Source organism: Carassius auratus, chromosome 32 (assembly GCF_003368295.1).
Source record: "Carassius auratus strain Wakin chromosome 32, ASM336829v1, whole genome shotgun sequence".
NCBI lineage: Eukaryota > Metazoa > Chordata > Actinopteri > Cypriniformes > Cyprinidae > Carassius > Carassius auratus.
In genome coordinates this window covers 7,452,733-7,474,613 of record NC_039274.1, presented here as the reverse complement: position 1 = coordinate 7,474,613, position 21,881 = coordinate 7,452,733, and the positions used below count along the sequence as shown (strand labels likewise).

Here is a 21,881-nt window from a genome sequence, read left to right as displayed (position 1 = left end):
GCAGGGATTGGTAGAAGCATGTTACGTTTGGATAGTTTAAAACATGGCGGCTGGACATCTGATAAGATCGTTGAATTCACTGGTAGATGAAGTGGAGAAGTGGAAAGTTAGTCTAAATGCATTTAGGACAAATAGCATTTAAATGATATTTTTGCTACTATTTCTGTTTGGATATATTACAAATATCAAATCAATGTGAATTTTCATTTTCGTTTCACAACTTATAAAACATTAAAATTATTATGCAATTTACATATTAAGACTACTTTTGGAAATCGAAAATGTAAATTATATATTTAAATTTTCCTTTTGCACCAAACTTTGCACATATGGGTGAAGGTACAGAAATACATTGCCATTTTTCATATTTCATTTTAAAAATAATTTTGCTTCATATATGCTTCCATACTATAAGTCCTATCAACACTTCAGAGTGCTGGGATCTTTCCCAGCCAGATCAGTACAGATAGACACTCTCACATGCACTACACAGCTGTATACACCCTCGAATTCAGCTGCTGGTCCCTCACTTACAGTTTTCTTTGTGACGCCCCCACATGTTACTCCCACAGCATATGAGAAATGATATGCATATGGCAGGAAATTATGTATAGATGGAGAAGTAATCGGGAAATATTGAGCCGGGCTCAAATTCACACTACACACAGCTTTGACTAATATCAATTTGGAGGCCAATTGTAGTCTGAAGTTTAACATGTACGTTAAGTTTTTTCTTTAGGTCTGTTAGTCTGGCTGCTACTATATGACATTTTAAAGAGGTAATGAACTGCTTTTTTTCATTATTTTGTACTGTTCTCTGAAGTCCTCTTATTATTTGAATGTTTTTACATAAAATACATCATAATTTAGAAGAAAAAGGTTATTTTCTATCCTGTTTTGACCCCTTCATCGGAACACTCTGTTTGTACAGGCGTGTCAATCGTTAGTAGATTACGGGAATTTAAATTTCTCAGTTCTTAACAGGACCCCTAGCATTTTATTTATATCCCTTTTTCTGTCTCACTTTTTGTAGTTTGTGTGTGCATGTGTGTGTGTGAGTTCATTCAAATGAATGAAACAGGGTGCAGAGTGACTACAGGGTTTCTCTATCTCTGAAATTGAGTTACAATGAAGGGGCTTATTGTGCAAACTTGTTCATATAGATGCATCCGGATTCAGCAAGAAAGAATCTCTCATAATCCCTGTCCCTGTGATCTTATTATGTGTAGTGTTCACTGTGCTGTGTTACTTAAATGCAATTTTAAAAACCTTAGTAAAGCTGGCAGAATGTTGCTTTAATTTAATTAATTGCATATATTTTAGTTTTTGTAATACATGTTTTCCCATTAAATCCCCTTTGAGCTAACCAAAGTAAACTTTAGCAGTTTGTTGTTACCAATAGCTTCATGTCACTTAGAATGGGAAAAATGGCAAACATAAATAGCCACATGTGCCAAATATTATTAATGACAGAACCTTGCCTCTAACTCTGTTTGGCTAGATTTCTTTTATTTATTAGCAGTATAGTAGAAGTTTTTTTCATTTAAAGATAACTGAAATGTGTTTAGCAAGTGTTTCTATGTAAGTAAACAACAGTTAAATGAACAATTATTGATGGCCTGACTGATTATTCCCTCTCTCTTTTCTCTGCAGTTCCCATACTGTGGTTTCCTGTTTCGTCATGAGGGATGGCCTCTCTGTGTCCATGAGAAGGTCATAATTCAGCTCTCCTCTTTGGACTGGCGTGTGTTACGGCCCAGCGACTTTTACTTACAGGTGACTCCTTCGCCCAAAAGCCCCCCGCGTATCACAGTAAAGTGTCTGGCAGTTAGCGGGCATCATGCGGAGGAGCTGGACGTGCCAAAGCTAGCATACACCTCTCTATTCACCATGGACTGGCTGGACTCCATAAACCGGGAGAGGAGTGTGGTCAGAAGAGCCGCCCTGGAACACTGTCTTTTATCAGCGGATAATGATATTTATAGGGTACCCTGGGAGGATATTGTTCACCCGGAGTTTATCAGCAGACCCCCCAAAGTTAAAGAACAGGCTGAAAATATAGGGATGTGCAAGGAAGTTGCCAACAGAGAGGAAAGGGACTCAGACATAGATCAAGAAGACAACCCTGAGGACATACGATGTAGGATTTTAATTGACACTTCCACTGAGCAGTCCGGGGAGATGGACTGTCAGAGCAAGGGGGTTAAGCTCCTCCCTGCTCTCAGTGAGATCGGTAAAGAGAGCAGTGGACGGAGCTCTAGCAGCACGGCAGAGGATTCAGAGGGAGAGTATGTGGAGCTTGCTGATATCTCCTTACCACGCTTTTCCCCACAGAAGGGCTCTCTCACTCAAGCCATTAGCATGAACTACAGGAATCTACATAAACCACTGACTGCGGTTTCTCCTCCGCATAAAGCTAAACCAGAGCAAAGTCTTTTGAAGAATGGTGCATGCTCCCAGAGCATGGTATGTGCCATGCTGATTGAAGAAAACCTGAGTGATACCTACCGACCTGTGATCTTAACCCCAGAGCGTCCACAGGTGGACGGGTCTGAGCACACCTGTGCTGCAGGTACAGCTTCCTGTGACAGTGTGTCTGAGTGTGAGTTTGTGTCTCAACACTGCGACTGTGATTCCGCTCCACTTTCTGATACGCCAACACATAACATATCACAAACAAACTGTAAACCAGTCAGTACATCACAGCTGGACAACAATCAAGTCAGCACATTAAACACGGACAGTAAACTAGTCAACACATCAGACAGTGAGCCAGTCAAGACACCACAATCAGAAGTTAAACCAGTAAACACATCTCGGCTAGACAAAGAGCTAGTCAGCACATCTCAACCTGACAGCAAACCAGTCAGCAAAGCAAAACTAGTCAGTGTGCCAGTCAGGACATCACAGTCAGACTTTAATCCTGAAAGCACATCTCAAATAGACAACAATCTAGTGAGCACATTACAGCCAGACAATGAGCCAGTCAAGATGTCGCATCCAGACGTTGAACCAGTAAGCATAGGTCACCTAGAGAATAGTCTAGTCAGCACATCACAACCAGACAGCCAACCAGTCAGCATGTCACAACTAGTTAATGAGCTAGTCACAACATCACAACCAGACAGTGAACCAGTAAGCATATCTCAACCAGACCTTAAACCACTAAGCATATCTCAACAAGACAGCAAACCGGTCAGCACATCAATACTAGTCAGTGAGCCAGTCAAGATGTCACAACCAGACCATAAACTAGTAAGCATATCTCAGCTTGACCGCAAACTAGTTAGCACATTTGAACTAGACAACAAACAAGAAGGCTTATCTCAACTAGTCAGCACATCACAACAACAGAGCAAACCAATCAACATATCACAACTAGACAGTGAGCCAATCAAGACATCCCAAACAGACATCAAAACACTTGAATGTGAACTTGTTAGTATATCTTTACCAGATAGCAAACTACTCAATACATCGCATTTGTACAACATGCTACTAAGTACATCACAAACAGACAACACAACAGTTCGCTTGGAGCAATCAGACAGCAAAGTAACTATATCACAACCAGAGAATGAAATATTATCTGGTGCTTTAGAGAGTGAAAACTCAGAACAAGTTTCTCTGGCTATTATTGAACTTGTTGTGTTTGACCCTGCTCCGGAAGCAGAAGTCAGATCTGAATCTGAGCAGGTCAAAGAAGATCATGGCCTGAAAGGCAGTTGTGATATGCAGAATAGCAAAGTGTTGGTTTCTGAACCCCTGACTGTCAGTGTGTCTTTACAAAAACAGACTGAGCAAACAGAGCACAGCTTATGTCAGATACACAGACACATCCAAACACCATCTGAGCAAGTACATGATATCTCAGCCTCAAAAGAAGACCATCAAGCATTTAGTAAGAATAGCCATGACATTAATGAATCTGATGGTGATTATAGTTTCAGTGCAGAGGAAGAAAGTGGGGCTGTTTTGACTGTTCCACAAAGCAAACCAGTAGCATTGGCCTCTGCCACCATAGCGTCTGAGGAGGATCTGGTCACGCTCATTTCACAGGGTCAGGTGAGGTCTGAATCCTGCCAGGACAGAAACAACAAGACTGAGGTGGAACTCCAGACAAAAGCACGAGAAGTAGAGGAAAAGTCACCTTGTAAGGAGGGAGAAACGGTAGAAAAAAACATTGGAATGACAGAAAGCAAAACAGAGAAAGATATAGTAGCAGTTTGTAGTGCAGAAGAAGTTGAGACTGCTCAAACAGGTCTGGTAGATTCCACACACAAGTCTGACTCCAACGTTCAAGTTCAAGAGGAGGGCAGCCTCTCTGAAGGAACAGATGAGAAGAAACAAACCAATGTTAAAGAGAAAGGGGTGGAGGAAGAGGAGACAGAGGGCATTACTGTGAGTGAGCAAAGGGCTATAGTGACCAGCTATTCTGAAAATAGAGTCCGGTCAGCATGCAATCAAGTCCTCGATGCAGTCGCAGATGTGCAGAACACAAATGGACACATGCACATTCAAGACACACCTACCACTGAACGAGAAGGGCAAAATACAAAGGAGGAGGAGGATAAAAAGGGGGAAAAGGAGGAGAGGCAAGAGGATGAGGTTACTTCTTCTGTGAATGGTGCTCCAGCAGGGCATCAGCAACTAGCAGACATGGAGACCCATTACCATCAGCAGGAAGAACAAGGTAGAGTCATCTTTACCAAAGTCCATTCCGCTCACCTTTACTTTCTCCACATGCTTTTCTCTCCTTAAACTCCTCCCACTTTTCCCATTCTGTTTCCCCTTTTGCCTCCATCCCTGTTGCTTCATCTTAACAGATGCATCTAAGCTTTTACCTCTTTCTGATGCATCTAAAGACTTCCTCTACTGCCTCTGCTGATGAAGAAGGACCTACTTCTCTTCCTTTTCTTCTTCATTCATTCCATTCATAACCCACTTTCACAGTTGTTTCTTCTTCCTCACATTTTATCAGTATATTTAAATTTTGATAATTATAATCCCATCTATTACTGAATTTTAGCTGTTTCACGCATGAATTGTGTTCTTCTTCACAAACTCCATGGTTGTCAGCAGTTGTTCACTATGAGTCATTTTTTCTTCATTCATTTATTGCCATGCCCACCTTTACCCTAGATTAGCAGACTAGCTTTGGGGTTTTGAGATTCAGGCCTCTGACAAGTTACAAATGGCTCTCAAATGGCCCGTGCAATGGCATGATATAGCTCCTTTTCTCTTTAGGCTGAAAGAAAAGCATGGGAGGCTCTGGTTTTACTTAGACTGGGCACTTTACAAGGTCTGACTGGCAAGGACAGGTCATATTCCGGCCTCTAGACAGTTTGTTTTCAAATTTAGACACACATTAATTCCACTGAACATCGTCCAAGATAGACCCCGTTTTACATCTGAACTGCTAAAGGAAACAGCTGAAGAGAAGCCTGGGTCCTGTGCAGGATTTCTGCTTTGTGTACTTCAGTAACTCAATCCTGCTTTAGTTTAGATTCAACTATTTTTAGACATTTGTTGTAGTGAGTAAAGCAGAGTGTTTTTGTGTGATCAGGAGCTGCTTACATGCATTATATCTGAAATTAAACAAATTACGAGTTTCTTCCTATGACTTTTTTCATTTGTTCCCTCATTTGAAGTAAAGCAAGGCCACTCTGTACTAATTAGTTTAAACAATATATTAAATTATATTAAATAAGTAGTACAACATGGCCACGGTTTGATTAACACAGACTAACAAATCCTTAATACGTGGCCACATCATTTTTTTATTTTATTTTTAATTAGTGCTCCACATTGTGAGGTTCCACAAAGGTTACTGTTAGTATCCCACCTTCTCCTCATTCAGAGGATTTGCTTGCCGGGATGTGCTCACCTGGCTCAGGTGTGCTACAGGTGTGAAGAAAGATACATGAGATGAGATGAGGTGAGGTGGGTGGGCCTGAACAGGACCTCTGAAATTGCAGGGGGTAAGCGGAGGGTGATGTTTAAATGTCTGTTTTTGGGATATAGATGGAGTATTTAAGTAATGGAGAACGGGTGGGGGGTTGCACTGCTTTGAAGAAGGGAAAAGCAGAAAGAAGAAATGATGGTGTGTTTGTTGTGGTAGTTTGACTATGATAGATCTGATTCTTTCTCTCTTAGTGGGTGGTTCACAAACCCTAACTTTTTTGGTTTTGTTTTTGTACTACAGCAGTGTTTCTATGGCTGTTACCTTTATACACACAAAGAAGTAAGCTAATCTGCGATTTTTTTTAATGTCTCATTTAGCCTTTCATCGTGTTTGAATTTTTCAGAGGATTTCGGGTGTAACTTTTTTTAATCCACTGTTTCAAGTGTATACGATTGAATATAAATTTAAATGTTAACGTCAAATATTCAGTGTCAGCAGTTTTCTAGAAGTTTAGCTTGACTTTTTAGTTTGAAAGGAAAAACATCTTTGGACAAAGCTTCTTGAAGATCTATAAAACCTCTTGAAAAGCAGTAAAGACATTGATGAGTATTCAGTCTGTGAAAGAGACAGCTGATGAGCCTGGCAGATGAACACACAACCACTCACATGTACGAACTGACTAAAGAACTAGATAGTATGGATAAAATCCATAAAATTGTGAGCAATGATTGATTTGTGACTGCTTGGCCAGACCATGCATTTACTAATGTGTGATTTTTACAACAGACACATGTACAGTACGTACACACATTCATAGGAGGCATGTGATTGGAGTCATTCTATTACAATAAAAAGAATGAATGTGTCTGCTGTATGAAAATATTTTCAGTATAAATAGCATGTTATGGAGTTGTCCCTAACGGTCTGACTATTCAGTGTCCGCAGCCACATCAGAAAGAAAAGAAAATCAAATAGAAAGGAGAAGAAATGTACAAAGAATAAAGGCTGAGGACATGGCCCATTTCCAGACTAAACTCCAGACTGTGGTGAGACATTGTGAAGCCAAGACCCTCTCTGCTCTGCCCTGTCTGGGGCAGCACTCTGCTCCTCGGGGGGCTCATATGGTCGACTTCCTCAATGTGGGGATGTTGGGTAGACAAGGAGACAGAGAGACAGCAGAGAGAAAGTGGGGGTAAAACTTGTATTTTTCTCATTGTAGCTTTCTACCTAACTGAAGAAGTACATTCCATTATGTTTAGATTTCCTTCCTAGGAAGCACACTTCAGCGGTTCCAGCTCAAATCCCTTCTGAAATATAGCAGTCTCAGCCAGATTATGCTTCAGATCAATTTATACGTGTTTTCCTTGTCCTTGTGCAAGCTGTTTTACGAGTGCTGGAATTCCCAGGACTCTATCTCATCTGTTTTTGATCTCAGAATCTATTTTCTGAGCAGGAGCAATGGTGCGTGGCAGCACAGCAAAGTGAAACTTTAGTTTTATGACTGTCGGAAGCTGATCTCCAGTTATCTCTGAGCCCTATCGTGCTGTCACGTATATGGGGAGATATAAGAGATCCAAGCTGCCCTATGGGGCGATTTACATGATGATACACAGGATGTTTGAAAACATAGCTAGTAGAGTGTGTTTGTGATTTGAGGGCCAAGCTGCATGATGTAACAGATCGGACAAATGCTCATGCTCCAATCAGACATCTCTGTGTTGCTGTTTGTTAATAGGGGATTTAGAGAATGTGGATCTACTGGCTTTATAAAGAGATCTGTCATGTGAAAAGACCTCAGTGTTTTCAGATTCTGAATAGCTTTGTCTTTCACGACCCATAGATTTAGCTTTTTAGAAGTTTGAAACAAATATAGTTTTCAGTCAGTCATCTGTAAGATGTGCTTTATATCTTTCAGTGAGTAAGAGTCTCAGTTAAATCCATTTTTGTTACTGAGCAATCAAACATTGCAGTAAAGACTAACTTTATCTGTGGGCTTACTATCGTCTATGTACTAATGTACTATGTATGTATGTACTAAAGACTATGATTGTTGTCAACATTTTAAACTGACTTGCAATGGGTTTCTGTTGTTTACATTTTAGGTGTGTACAGTATGTGTGTGCGTGCCGGTGTTGTTTGTGTTCAAATTATTAGATTTTTTTTTTTAATATATATATTCCAGCATCCAGTCAGGAAGTAGCCCGAATTGTTTCCCATCTGTCTGCTAAAAGCCAAAGTGAAGACCCCTCAGCAGTTTCTCCACCACTGCCGCGCATCTCCCAGAAGACCCAGCCTGTCCAGAGTGAGGCTCATGACATCAATCGTGATGTCCTGAGCTCAGGAGTGCTCTGTCTGCCTGGTGAGGGTCTTCTTTAAATGCTATTTCCATCAATTTGATACAAAAGCTAATCTTTTAAGATAAATTTTAGGAACACGAGATAAATCAGGCCACGCGCTTGTGACAGTGACAACGAGAAACACAATCTGGTTGAATCCAAACTGCAATAGTGGAGAGCTGGTGCGGATCATGGTCTACTTCTTCGGTACACTCAGGTAACTTCTGCAATTCAAAAGTTCAGAGGTTTTTGTGGTCAGTTATTTTTTTTAAATGGTTTTTGAAAGAAGTCAGTTATGCTCACCAAGGCTGCATATTTTTTAAATAAACTTTTGATTGACTTAATGCGCCCTTGCTGAATAAAAGTATTAATTTCTTTAAAAAAGGCCAAGAAAATCTTTCTGACCCTTCACTTTTGAATGGTGGTGTTGGTGTTTTCTCTGCAATTTATTAGACAACAGACTTTTTCTTTTTCTGTCAGACTTTTTTCAAGTCTATATTTATCAACCTGTGCTGTTTAGACCAACAAGCAATTGAATATGTGATTTGATTTTGATTTATTTTTATTCTCCCAATCCTTCATCCAAAATGTGACCTTGATTTGACAAACAGGAAGGAAGTCAGTGCTTTGGGACTGACTGTCCTGGTGGATGCTCGCAGGTGTTCTCCTGTCCCCGCTCTCTTTAAAGCCTTCAACATCCTCCAGGTAAGAGCACCCTTACACTGGGATCTGTGATAACACACACATATACAGTCTACCATTCATCCATAACCTCCAGATAATCCTACACAGAGAGAGCTGTCACATACCACTCACATCCTCAAGGCGTTTCCTTTCTCATACTTGCTTCAAAACTCAATGGAATGCAAACTTGCCATGTATCCTGATATTTCACTTCAAACAGACATCTGCTACTTAGGAATTCAGAAGACAGCTTACTAAACTAAAGCAAACATTTGAGAAGAGTTTCCATCGACAAAACCAGTCACTTTTAGCTAAACAATGCAAATAAAAGCAGCACATCATAAATATTAACTGTGATTTACCAGCTGTGGAAATAAATCTAGCAAACAGAAACAGTTACACAATAGGAAACACTCACACCAGAGTAAGAGAGCGAGGGAGATGGCTTTGCTTTTCCTTTCCTCATCTGGGATTGGTTATTTTGCAGAATGTATCAAATTATTACATGAAGAACCTGGATTCTTGCATGTCAGTAGTTACTTGCTTAGATTTCCTCTCAGCACTTAAAGAAAGGTTCATCATTTACAAGTGTAGCCTGGCCTGGGTGGCAGTAGACACCGTACACAAACATCATATCCTGTCAGATTTCATTGCATACATTCACTTTGGGTGTTTATGGACACTGGATGGCTTATCTCATCTGAATGAAATGAGTCACCTCACCAATCATTTACATGAGGGATGTGAGGACACCAATAAAGAAATACTGCAGGAACATGATTCCTGAGCACATTTAATAGAAGTGACTTTAGAATTTTTGCCATGGACCTTAATGCTGCTTTCCTGCCCCACTCTGAAAGACTGAGAATGTGCCAATGCTGACTTCACTGTTTAAACTTCCTGAGTGAGATAGAGAGCGATAAACATGAGCAATATAGAAGTAAAACTGAGAATGTTTTAATGACAGTATTGTTTTAAATAGCACTGGCCTGCTATGAGAGGTTTTCATTGTCTCTACTCATTTAAGCTGTAGCACAGCTGCAGAAAACCTGTGTGCCCTTTCTTTTTTTTCCCTTCTCTTTGATCTTCTATCTGTATCTGTAATCCATGATGGACAGCATACAAGTGCTGTCTTGTGGAAAATGTGGCTTTACTGAATGTTTAGGAGATTCTTGATGATATACTGCTAAACTATGTGTATGTCACGTGGACCTTCTGTTGTATTCAAGGTCAGTGCTAACACTGACAGATGAGATCTGTCTGAATGAATGCAGTAGCTCTGTGACCGGTCCTCAGGGAACAGCCGCAGGTTCTCCCTCCTCCTCTGAAGCTATCATCTTATTATACAGGAAAAACATATATTATTTTTATAATCTAATATTTTTTTGTAATTTAAATATATTAAACAGTTTTCTGTTTTAATACTTGACTTATTCCTATGATGGCAAAGCTGTATTTTCAGCAGCCATTACTGCAGTCTTCAGCGGCACATGGTCATTTCGATATGCTGATTTGATTTTGATTTTATATATATATATATATATATATATATATATATATATATATATATATATATATATATATATATATACACACAGGTGCTTTTCAATAAATTAGAATGTCGATGAGGAAAAGTTCATTTATTTCAGTAATTCAACTCAAATTGTGAAACTCATGTATTAAAAAGTAGTCTAAGTCTTTCTTTAAAAGAAGTCGTTCTTTTAATTGTGATGATTTTGGTTCACATGTGACAAAAACCTAGCCTGACTACGTCAGACTTCCTACTTCCACTCAATTTCTTTTCGCTTCTGTACTCGGTCTGATACAGCGTCAGAGCTTTCTGTTTGCCACCGGTCTGGAAACAGCCGGGCCAATCAACGAACAGAGGGCGGGCTGAGAGCCGTGACGTAGATGCTAAGCACCGAGTTTTAAATTGTAGGTTAGAGAAATCGAAAACCGAAACGACCGCGGAAATGGGAAACGAGATACGGGATACAATTCGCTCTGTTATGGAGAACATTCAACTCTTTTTCAAACTGCAAAAGTCGTTTACAGCCATGTTCACTCCGGTATTTCGCTCGCATCCTCATGTGTTAACAACAGGTTTACAGTGGAAGTTCAATCATAGATTTCAGTTCGATGCATGATGTCTGTGCTTCGATGCGGCTGTACAGGCGCAAAACATACGTCATAACTAAACGTATTGATTGGTTACGGGTAACCAATGATTTTAAACTTCAGACAAGCGCCCCCTAGCGAGAGAGAAAACACTTCTCTATTATGCCATTCCAGACTCTGTCTATGAAGCAAAGTGAAGTAGCAGAGTCTGGTATTACCAGGCTAACAAAAACCCACCAATTCATGATCTCAACTAATAAGAATATGGTGACATGCCAATCAACTAATTAATTCAAAACACCTGCAATGTTTTCCTGAGCCTTCAAAATGGTCTCTCAGTCTGGTTCACTAAGCTACACAATCATGGGGAAGAATGCTGATCTGACAGTTCAGACAAAAGACAATCATTGAACTTTTTTTTTTTTTTTTTGGAAACCACGGTCATTGAGTCCGGAAGAAGGGTGGAGAAGCTTATAGTCCAAGTTGCTTGAAGTCCAGTGTTAAGTTTCCACAGTCTGTGGTGATTTGGGGTACAATGCCATCTGCTGGTGTTGGTCCATTGTGTTCTTTGGAATCCAAAGTCACTGCACCCATTTACCAAGACATTTTGGAGCACTTCATGCTTCCTTCTGCTGACCAGCTTTTAGAAGATGCTGATTTCATTTTCCAGCAGGATTTAGCACCTTCCCACACTGCCAAAAGCACCAAAAGTTGGTTAAATGACCATGGTGTTGGTGTGCTTGACTGGCCAGCAAACTCACCGGACCTGAACCCCATAGAGAATCTATGAGGTATTGTCAAGAGGAAGATGAGAAACAAGAAACACAAAAATGCAAAAGAGCTGAAGGCCACTGTCAAAGAAACCTGGGCTTCCATACCACCTCAGCAGTGCCACAAACTCCATGCCACGCCGAACTGAGGCAGTAATTAAAGCAGAAGGAGCCACTACCAAGTATTGAGTACATGTACAGTAAATAAACATACTTTCCACAAGGCCAACAATTCACTTAATGTTTTTTTTTTTTATTGGTTTTATGAAGTATTTAAATTTGTTGAGATTGGTGGGTGTAGCAATATTAACTTCGTAATCATCGGGAAGAAGGAGGCGGGAACCGGCGCACAATCAAAACATAATTTTAATATTAAAAAATAACCAAAACATGTGCGCGTCAGTCGCCGTGAGGGGCTGACGCGCTCAAATAAAAGCCAAAACATAAAATAATGTCCCAGGCCTGGTCCTCTCTCGTCCTTCACTATAGTCGCTCCAGTTTTAGTTCAGTTCAGTTTTATATCCTTCCATCTCCTACGTGGGACTCGATACCGACGGTGGGGCTCAGGTGCAGCTCATCTCCAATCACTACACCTGGCCTCACTCCTCGTTCCCACGCCTCTCGGCCCCGCCACATACCCCCATCGCCCCTCGCAGGCCGGGGGGTACTCCCGAGACTGCGCTCTACTAACCCCCCCCCCCCTTCCCTCCGGGGGGGACCGCTCACGGGGACCTGCGGGAACCTGGGGGTAGGACAGACGAGATGAGAGAAAAGGAGATGGAAGGAGGAGCGACAGGGACGAGAGAGGTGAGAGAGAAAAAAAAAAAAAATCCGGTTCCCAGACGCACTGCTGCTCGGCCCTCCACCAGCTGGGTGATCTCCTCCGCAGTGCCTGGCGGTGGCACTGGACGGCCCTCGGCGGACGGCGCGATACTCCTTCGCCGGCCGATGAACGGCGACGGCTCCTCCGGTTTTGGGCAGCCGGCAGGAGTCCCCCGTTCTCTGCCCCTCCGGATTCCTTCGCGGAGGCAGCAGGCTCCGGCCCCTCACGGCGACTGACGCGCACAAATAAAAGCCAAAACATGAAATAATGTCCCAGGCCTGGTCCTCTCTCGTCCTTCACTATAGTCACTCCAGTTTTATATCCTTCCATCTCCTACGTGGGACTCGATACCAACGGTGGGGCTCAGGTGCAGCTCATCTCAAATCACTACACCTGGCCTCACTCCTCGTTCCCACGCCTCTCGGCCCCGCCCCACTCGCCACAGTGGGTTTTTGTTAAATGTGAGCCAAAATCTAAACTACTTCAGTCTGTGTGCATTGCATTTATTTAATACAGGAGTTTCACAATTTAAGTTGAATTACTGAAATAAATGAACTTTTCCCCAACATTCTAATTGATTGAGAAGCACCTGTATAGTAGCACCACTGTTGATCAACTGAATCAGTTGAATCTTTGCTGAATAGATTTATTTAAAAAAATACACTTTTGAACAGCAATGTATAAAAAGATTGATATATTTGTAGTTTTTAAGAGTTCTGAGACATATGAGTTTAGTTTATCAGTCTAATAAAAAGGTATAATCCCCAAATATTTCATTGTCTGCCAGGCTTTTGTTAACCTGGAACAGTCCTCACATTATTCCCTCTCTTCAGCCCCGACATGACAGGGGAAAACTGGAAATCTGATCCAAACTCACCATACATACATTCTTTTAATACACTCAAAAATCAGAGTGAAAAAGAAAACAACTGTGTCTCATTAAGTAGGCAGTAAATATCTCAACCCTTAAGAGTTTGTTGATGTTTTTGGAACATTCCTTGTATAAATATGCTGTTGTTTCATACCAGCAAAGCTTTTCTTCCTTCTGTTCTGATGTGGCTATGATGGCATGATAATGCATGCATGATCAGAATGCATGATGACATACAAGGAAACACAAAAACAGCTCTCAAATGGCGTAATAGACTTCTCTGGTCTGTTTTTACAGAGTGTTGTTTTTCTGCTCTTTTGTTATGGGGCATACAACCCTCAATTTCATTCACACCCACAAAAGGCTTTTATTGTGGTTCTTGGGGCACATGACAGAAAAGTTTTCTAAAAATTGTCTAAATGTATTTGATCATATTGATCTTGCAGTTCATCCATACATATTTCTGTTGTTATTTTGTTTTGTTTTTTTTTAACATCGTAATTCTTAGTCAAAATATCATAACTCAATCTTCTGATGTTTAAAAAACTATGGACTCGCTTTCAGATCTGCCTCCACCAATCAACAACCCATGCATTGAATCAAAGCCCTACCCTACTGTTTTTGTTTTTCAATAATCTGTTACTATCAGATATACATAACAATACAGAAGAACGTTTCTTCTTCTGGTTCATTGTGAATTTAAGGAATAGTCAAATAGTACAAATGCAAGCTCCGTTGTATTCATCTGTATCAATAGCAAGATCTATAAAATTATGTTTAAGAAATCTTATTTGCTAATCATAAAAACTGCAAATTAAAATTGTTTTGGTCAATAGGACTGTGGACTCTGGTTTAGTCAGTGAAATGTGTAATTCATGGTGCTGTCTGTGAGATATAGTCTATTCTATCTCTGTAGGCAGCCATGCCGGGATGCATCCATACAGTACTGCTGCTGGCCGACAGAGATCTGACTGTACGTGTGGAGAAAACCACTTCTGTTCCGGTAAGGCACAGATATTACCCATCATCTGTAACCTGCTATGACTTTACAGCCACAGTAACAAAACAATAACAGCGAAAGACAACATCTGGGTTATGTTATGTGGTGAGAGCTGTAGAATGGAAAATACAAATATAAATCCATAGTTTAGTCTGTAGGAGAGGAAATGGAGTCAGTTTTGACCTTTAGGTCCTGGAGAGCAATGTCGGGTTACTGAATGGTTCTAGTTAGTGATAAAGGAAAACAGAAAAAATATCCTTTAATAAAATGTAGCTGAATGGTTTTGTTTCAGAGCATAGTGACCCCACTTATAAAAAACAAACCGCATCCAACAGCACCGTCAATAAATCTGGCGTTCAGCTAGTTACTCTGCACTCTCTGAGAAATAGATGGCTATTTTAAAACACAAGTGTCTGTACAGAGACGCCGCTTGTGCCTGACACAAATCAGACTGCCAGAGATAGACTCTTGTAGCTACGTAGGAAAGTGCTTCAGTTGAGAATGTCACAACAGCTGGACAGATAGTGTAGCTCAGACATCCATCTAAACTATTAGAACCGCTGTTGTGGCATCTGAAGTGTTTATGATAGCACTGCAATACATATTTGTCCCCTTTTAATGGAGAAGCTAAACCTGAGGACTGTTGTGTTCTTTTGGCATCTGTCAGGTGGAGTTGTTGACATCGCTTAAATCTCTCTGTAAGCACGTGGACATCTCTCAGCTCCCCACTGAGTTTGAAGGCACTTTCCCTTACTCTCACAGCAGCTGGATGGGTTTCAGAATGGTGAGAAAATCATCATCTTCATCATTCATATCGCTGAAAGCTGAAATACACTATGTGTCTTTTACCCTGTATCTGCTCAGTCAGAGAATGTTAAATACATTTGATATTTTTTGCCGATTTTAGAACACACATTGTTTTCTGTATTAAATCTGTCATGTACCTCCCAAAAAAGAGACATGACACGAAATGTTTGAAACGGCTCAGGAACGACTTGAAAATGTGTGTGATCCTCAGTCATTATGTCAAGTTTCTTTTGTAGCCGTTTAAAACAAGTTGCCAAGTGTATGATGCCTTGTGTTTTAAAAATCTGTTCAGATTTGTCAAATTGTGTATTGCATTCCAGCCTTACTATAGATTAATAAAGAAATAAGCCACAGAAGGCCATGCAGCCATAATATAATTGTTCAGTGGTTTAAATGTATTAATAATGATAACAATTAACAGTTCCTCTGCCAATTAACATTTTTATAGTTGTCAGACAATGCAAAACATTTAGATATAAATATTTTTATATATGTTATTAACTTTTTTATATATATATATATATATATATATATATATATATATATATATATATATATATATATTTCAGAGGTTGGAACAGCTGACCAGTCATTGTGAGGATGCTGTGAACCTGCTTCAGAACACCATCAGCAAACTGGAGTCCACAGTGCTGCCCCCTACAGCAGAGGTACTGCAAGAGTCAATAAAATGCTTTTCTAAAAACAACTCAGCTGAGTGGTCTGACAGAAAATGCTTTGTCCCAGCCCTGTCCAGAATGAGAGAGAGCTGTGTACTGTATGTATATATATATATATATATATTGGCAGTCTCCGTTCATGCATTCCCTGGAAACTGAACTCATGGCGTTACTATGCTGTATTGTTTGAGGGATATATATTGTGGGTACTTGGTCTGTGATCCACTTAGGCCCCCAAACTCTTGATTTTAGTTATGTTTACTTAGAGTGCAGCCTGAGGACTCTGCATCAGTCAGCTTGACAGTGAACTCTACCTCACCGTGGCACTGAAATCTTCGATTTTGAGTCTGATAGACTTCTATTCTGTTTCCATGAAGTACAGCAGTGGCACTGGTGTCCAGTTACAGTGATTTAAAGACTGGTCTATTTAGAAGAAATGTCTAGTTTTGAAAAATAGACTTCGATTTGTTTGGGGTTGGGGTTAGTGTGTCAAGGCTTTGCCTGAGTTGACCTCTGGCTGTCAGCGGAGGTCACGAAGGACCTTTTTATCCACTGGCTTCTGGGGAAAAACAGGACCTCAGGAGAAATAATGATCTCCCAGAAGGGTGTTTATCTACAGCCATCTTTAAAATCACTTTCAAAGGGTTTATTGGAAGAGTAGAATGGAGAGGCAGAAATGGTCTGGTGGTTGAGGGTGTGGATTTCTGCTTGACTTAGTGCTGAATGCTAAAACAGCCCCTCTTTGGGATGAAGTGATGCTCAGATGTTAAAATGAATAGAGAACCAAAACAAGTCTCAGCCTGTCCTCTCATTTCTCGGCCGTTTCTTTGTCTTTGTTCTCCCTACATAAATCTGAACGTGTGCCCTCTTCTTTTTCATGTTTCTTAACTACAATATTGAGTCATTTTCTCCCTACATTTTCACACAAGCCCATTCACCCATTTAACAGTTAAAAATGCAGTGTCTATTAAGAGTTTTAAAGCAGTTCTGTGAAAAGCACAGAAACATCCATTTGAAATGTAATTGTTCTGCAGTTTCATCCCACGTCACACACACATGCTAATTAGGGTGTAGGTGCATGACAGCAATTGAGATTTTTATCACTTTTTGAGTACTTTTTCAAATTCACTTATAACATTTTCTTGTTAGTGCCTTATAAACTGCATCTGCATCATTGGGTAGGTATTATGGATGCTTTTCTGGGTGGTACACACACAAATAGGCTCATATACCCCAAAAAAGTATTGCACCAATCAAAAAGATTTTAATTAAGATAGCGTTTTACTAATTTATGACCCTTGTTTACTATCAAGAACCTCTTACAGAAGTGGTTTCAATATATTTGTCAGTCAATTTTCAGAAACATGGATGTGTACCAAGTAATTTGTACCATTTTAAACAATTTACTCTTAAGATCATGTAAAAAATGGTATTAGTACTTGAGATGACGGTGTTTCAAATCATTTACACCCTTGTGTACAACGCACATAAGTTCAAGTGAAAGTTATGAATTTATTGAAGGATTTACAATTTAGCAATTATGCATTCAATTAATACAAACTGACTGTTTAACTTGTTCCAAAATATTTATATTTCTAATAAATACTGTTCTATTGAACTTTCTTTTCATAAAAAACATTCTGGAGAAAATTATCATGGTTTCTGCAAAAATATAAACTTGCACAAAATCCAGCTTTAAGTAAAGTGGCAACACACACACACACACACTCATACACACACACACACACACACACACACACACACACACACACACACACACACACCTGTAGGTGTGGCTGTTATGTGTATTACACATTGTACTGTAGCTTAAACTCATTTGATCAGTTAATGAACATGAGCTGGTATTAGATGAAGGAGGTGTAGATATCATTTAATGAATAATAATGCCTGTGTGCATGAGAGTGTGTACAGGTGATGTTTGTGAGACAGGAACATAATGATGGGGTGTGTGTTTGTGCTGGAGAAGGGACAGATATTACTTGGTGAGAAGAACGGTAGATGAGATGTGTATATGTGATAATAAGGTGTATGGGAATGTGTGCAGCTATTGAGCAGTGTCTGTCTGATAGTAAGAAATGTGTGTGTGTGTGTGTGTGTGTGTGTGTGTGTGTGTATGTTTGCAGGAGGCACAGGTCTTATTGTGTAAGTACCGAGAGTTGATGAGGACTGTTCTGGAGGACAGCAGGTTGGTGCGGCTACAGCTGGAGGGAGGAGCCGCTCTGTCCTGTTTGCGAAAAGAAGAAACCAGTGTCAGTCTGACAGAGGACTACAGGTGAGACAAGATCATACAGACAACACCTTCAGCCGACTGCACACACCACAAAATCTCCCAACATACCTTGTTTTGGTCAAAAGCAACGTGACATGTCCTTTGTAGAAAAGTCAGTCCCAGAATACACATAAAAATAAATAAATACAAGAGGAATACTTATAGTACAATACCAGTCAAAAGTCTATTTGTTTGATCAGAAATACAGTCAAAAAAAAAAAAAAAAGTTATATACATTTGTATTACAGTTTAAAATGTATTTTGGGAAAAGTATTCTTAAAATGCATCCCAAAATCGGAATAATTTATAATGTATAATTTATTCATGGTATTCAGAAGTGCCCACGATAAAAACATTGTGCATATTCATTACCGTGATATATTGCATTACCGAATACCGCCACATGTATATTTTATGCATACTCATTTGTAAAGTGTTTATCATGTATAGAAATGAGTTGTAAATTGAGTCTCCTGTGTGCTTCATGTGAGTTTCTGCCTATGTAAAACATTGCAATTGAGCCACCAATTGAGTTCCAGTAAGGATGCTACCTAAATAGGCAGCGAGGCAGTGCACTAAGTTTTGGAACTAAATTGAACAATTATTAGAGACACGAGAATGTCAAACAAAAGAGGGATAATGAGAGAGAAAAGAAGTGTTGAGAGCGTGGGAGAGCATGTCCAGACCTCTGATGATCAGGGTTGGGTTCAGCTCGAGGTTGAGGGAGTGTGACTGGTATTTCCCACAGCCTAGCCAAGAGAAATGTCTTTATCTGTACACAATCATTTCATGCTGAAACATACTCAAATAATCTCAGCGCTAAACAGACATCAGTATGTGCATGTGTCTGTCTCTCTGATAACATGGTGTGTTTGGATGCAGCAGAGCTCTGGTGCTGCTTCCTGTTTGTTTAAAACACCGAGGCATGTCTGCACTGGCTTGCTCTAGCACACTTTCAAAGCCTCCTGCTCAGACACAAAAACTCGAGGCTGGTGTTTGTGAGGGTCTTTGCTGAGAAAGACCTGGTTGGTTGCTCATTGAGACTGAGGATTTGGATCTAGGTTTCCCAAAGTCTCCATCTACACAATAAACATACAAGAGGCAGCAATCTAAGCCAGCCTCTCTGGTTCTGTAACGTGATTTATTGTGAGCCTTGTTATCTCCTTCCATTTGTCACTTTCATATAAAGTGAAATTATAGTTTAAAAGCCGTGCATGCACTTCAGGCTGCTTATTTGCTGCCTAACAAATGCCAAAATGAAACCTTAGCGGCCTTAACTGCTCACACACAAACGCATAACCTGGATGTTGACAGACACACAAAGGACTCAGTCTCACAGGTGTGACTGAGTCTGAAGTGCTAGACAATAGTGAACAAATCCAGCTCTTTCTTCCTGTGACCATGACTCCTACTTCTTCCTTCACACATAATCTCTCTCAGTCTAGACTTTAGCCGCGTCCCAAATGACGCACTATACACTATGCACTCGTACACTATGTACTTATGTACTCAACCCTGTAGTGTATGAATTATATAAGCTTATATTTTCATTCATAATTGGAGTCTGATACCCCCTCCCCCTTTGCTAAGTAATTAAAACTGTGACAGTTGAATGCATGAAGTGTCCAACATTACAGACTTGGTTTTTTTGGTTGAGTGCATCATCTGGGTGTTTAAAGTGCACCTTTTCTTTTTTGGATTTTCAATGTGAGTGCATTACTCGCACTATTCATACTCATAGAAGGTATAGAATATTGCATAAGTATGCCATTTGGGAAACACCTTTTGTCTTTAGCACTTCCTTTGGATCCTAAAGGTGAAGTACGACCCCTTGCTTTTTTTTACTCACTGGAATGATTACGCTGTTACTAACCTATATAGGTCCTATAACCGGCTGATTTTTGTTTCAGGTATATATAAACACGAAATTTGATCGTGTTTATCCCTCTTTTTTTTCTCTTCTCTATAGACCTTGTCAAACAGTATAATATATACTAATAGTAATAAGAATAATAATCTAAGAAATTGTCACAATCCCTAAAAAAATGAACCTCGTTATAATAATGATGATGATAATGATGATTTTACATTCAATTTAATCAATTTAGGAGATGCTTTTATCCAAAGTGACTTACAAATGAGAAGATCAATAGAAGCAATCAGACCAACAAGAGAACAACAGTATACAAGTGATGTGACAAGCCTCAGTTAGGCTAGCACAGTACACATACGATCCCAAATCAGAAAAAGTTTGGACAGTATGGAAAACGCAAAAAAAAAAAAAAAAGATAAGTGATTTCTAAATTTACTTTTACTTGTATTTCATTGCAGACAATATGAACAAAAAATATTTCATGTTTTGTCTGGTCAACTTCATGTCATTTGTAAATATGCATCCTTTCCTGTCATTCAGACCTGCAACACATTTCAAAAAAAGTTGGGACAGTAAAGCATTTACCACTTTGTAATGTTGCCATTCCTTTTCACAACACTTAAAAGACGTTTAGGGACTGAAGACACCAAGTGATGAAGTGTTTCAGGTGTAATTTCTCCCATTCTTCCTGCAAACAAGTCTTAAGGTGGGCAACAGTACGGGGTCTTCGTTGTCGCATTTTGCGCTTCAAAATGCGCCACACATTCACTATTGGAGAAAGGTCGGGACTGCAGGCAGGCCAGTCAAGTATCCGTACCCTCTTCCTCCGCAGCCAGGACTTTGTAATGTGTGCAGAATGTGGTTTTGCATTGTCTTGTTGAAATATGCATGGACGTCCCTGGAAAAGATGTCTTCTTGAAGGCGGCTTATTATGCTCCAAAACCTCTATGTACTTTTCAGCATTAATGGTGCCTTCACAGAAGTGCAAGTTACCTTTGCCAAGGGCACTGACATAACCCCATACCATGACAGACCGTGGCTTTTGGACTTGTTGCTGGCAACAGTCTGGATGATCCTTTTCTTCTTTGGTCCAGAGCACACGGCATCCATTCCTCCCAAAAAATACCTGAAATACTGATTCATCTGACCACAGTACACGTTTCCACTGTGTGATGGTCAACCCCAGATGCCTCCGAGCCCAGAGAAGTCGACGGCGCTTCTGGACACTGTTAACATAGGGCTTCCTTTTGGCACAGAACAGTTTTAACTGGCATTTGTGGATGTAACTACATATTGTGGTACTTGACAAAGGTTTGCCAAAGTAGTCCTGAGCCCATGTGGTGATATCGCTTATAGATGAATGAATATTCTTGATGCAGTGCCGCCTGAGGGATCGGAGATCACGGTTGTTCAACTTAGGCTTGCGTCCTTGTCCTTTACACACTGAAATTCCTCCAGATTCCTTGAATATTTTAATTATGTTGTGCACTGTTGAATGTGAAATATCCAAATCTCTTCCCATCTTTTTTTTTTTTTTGAGGAACATTGTTTTTAAACATTTCAATAATTTTCTCACGTATTTGTTGGCAAACTGGCGATCCTCTGCCCATCTTTACTCCTTAAGGATTAGACCTTTTTTGGATGCTGCTTTTGTACCAAATCATAATTACAATCACCTGTTGACATCACCTGTTTCAAATCACATCATGATTTAACCATTTTACCTC

The 21,881-nt window shown here is 40.0% G+C and overlaps 1 protein-coding gene across 3 annotated transcripts in view; it reads left to right on the top strand.

The window, feature by feature from the left end:
* The window catches only part of LOC113051491 (rho guanine nucleotide exchange factor 40-like), an 88,030-nt gene that overhangs the window by 40,357 nt on the left and 25,792 nt on the right, over window positions 1–21,881 (top strand). For all 3 annotated transcript variants that reach the window (XM_026215275.1, XM_026215273.1, XM_026215276.1), the window contains exons 3-10: window positions 1,654–4,693; window positions 8,088–8,264; window positions 8,335–8,458; window positions 8,853–8,946; window positions 14,424–14,510; window positions 15,175–15,291; window positions 15,884–15,982; window positions 18,136–18,284. In XM_026215275.1, the coding sequence (XP_026071060.1) occupies window positions 1,654–4,693; window positions 8,088–8,264; window positions 8,335–8,458; window positions 8,853–8,946; window positions 14,424–14,510; window positions 15,175–15,291; window positions 15,884–15,982; window positions 18,136–18,284 (3,887 nt within the window). The remainder of the gene's footprint in view (window positions 1–1,653; window positions 4,694–8,087; window positions 8,265–8,334; window positions 8,459–8,852; window positions 8,947–14,423; window positions 14,511–15,174; window positions 15,292–15,883; window positions 15,983–18,135; window positions 18,285–21,881) is intronic.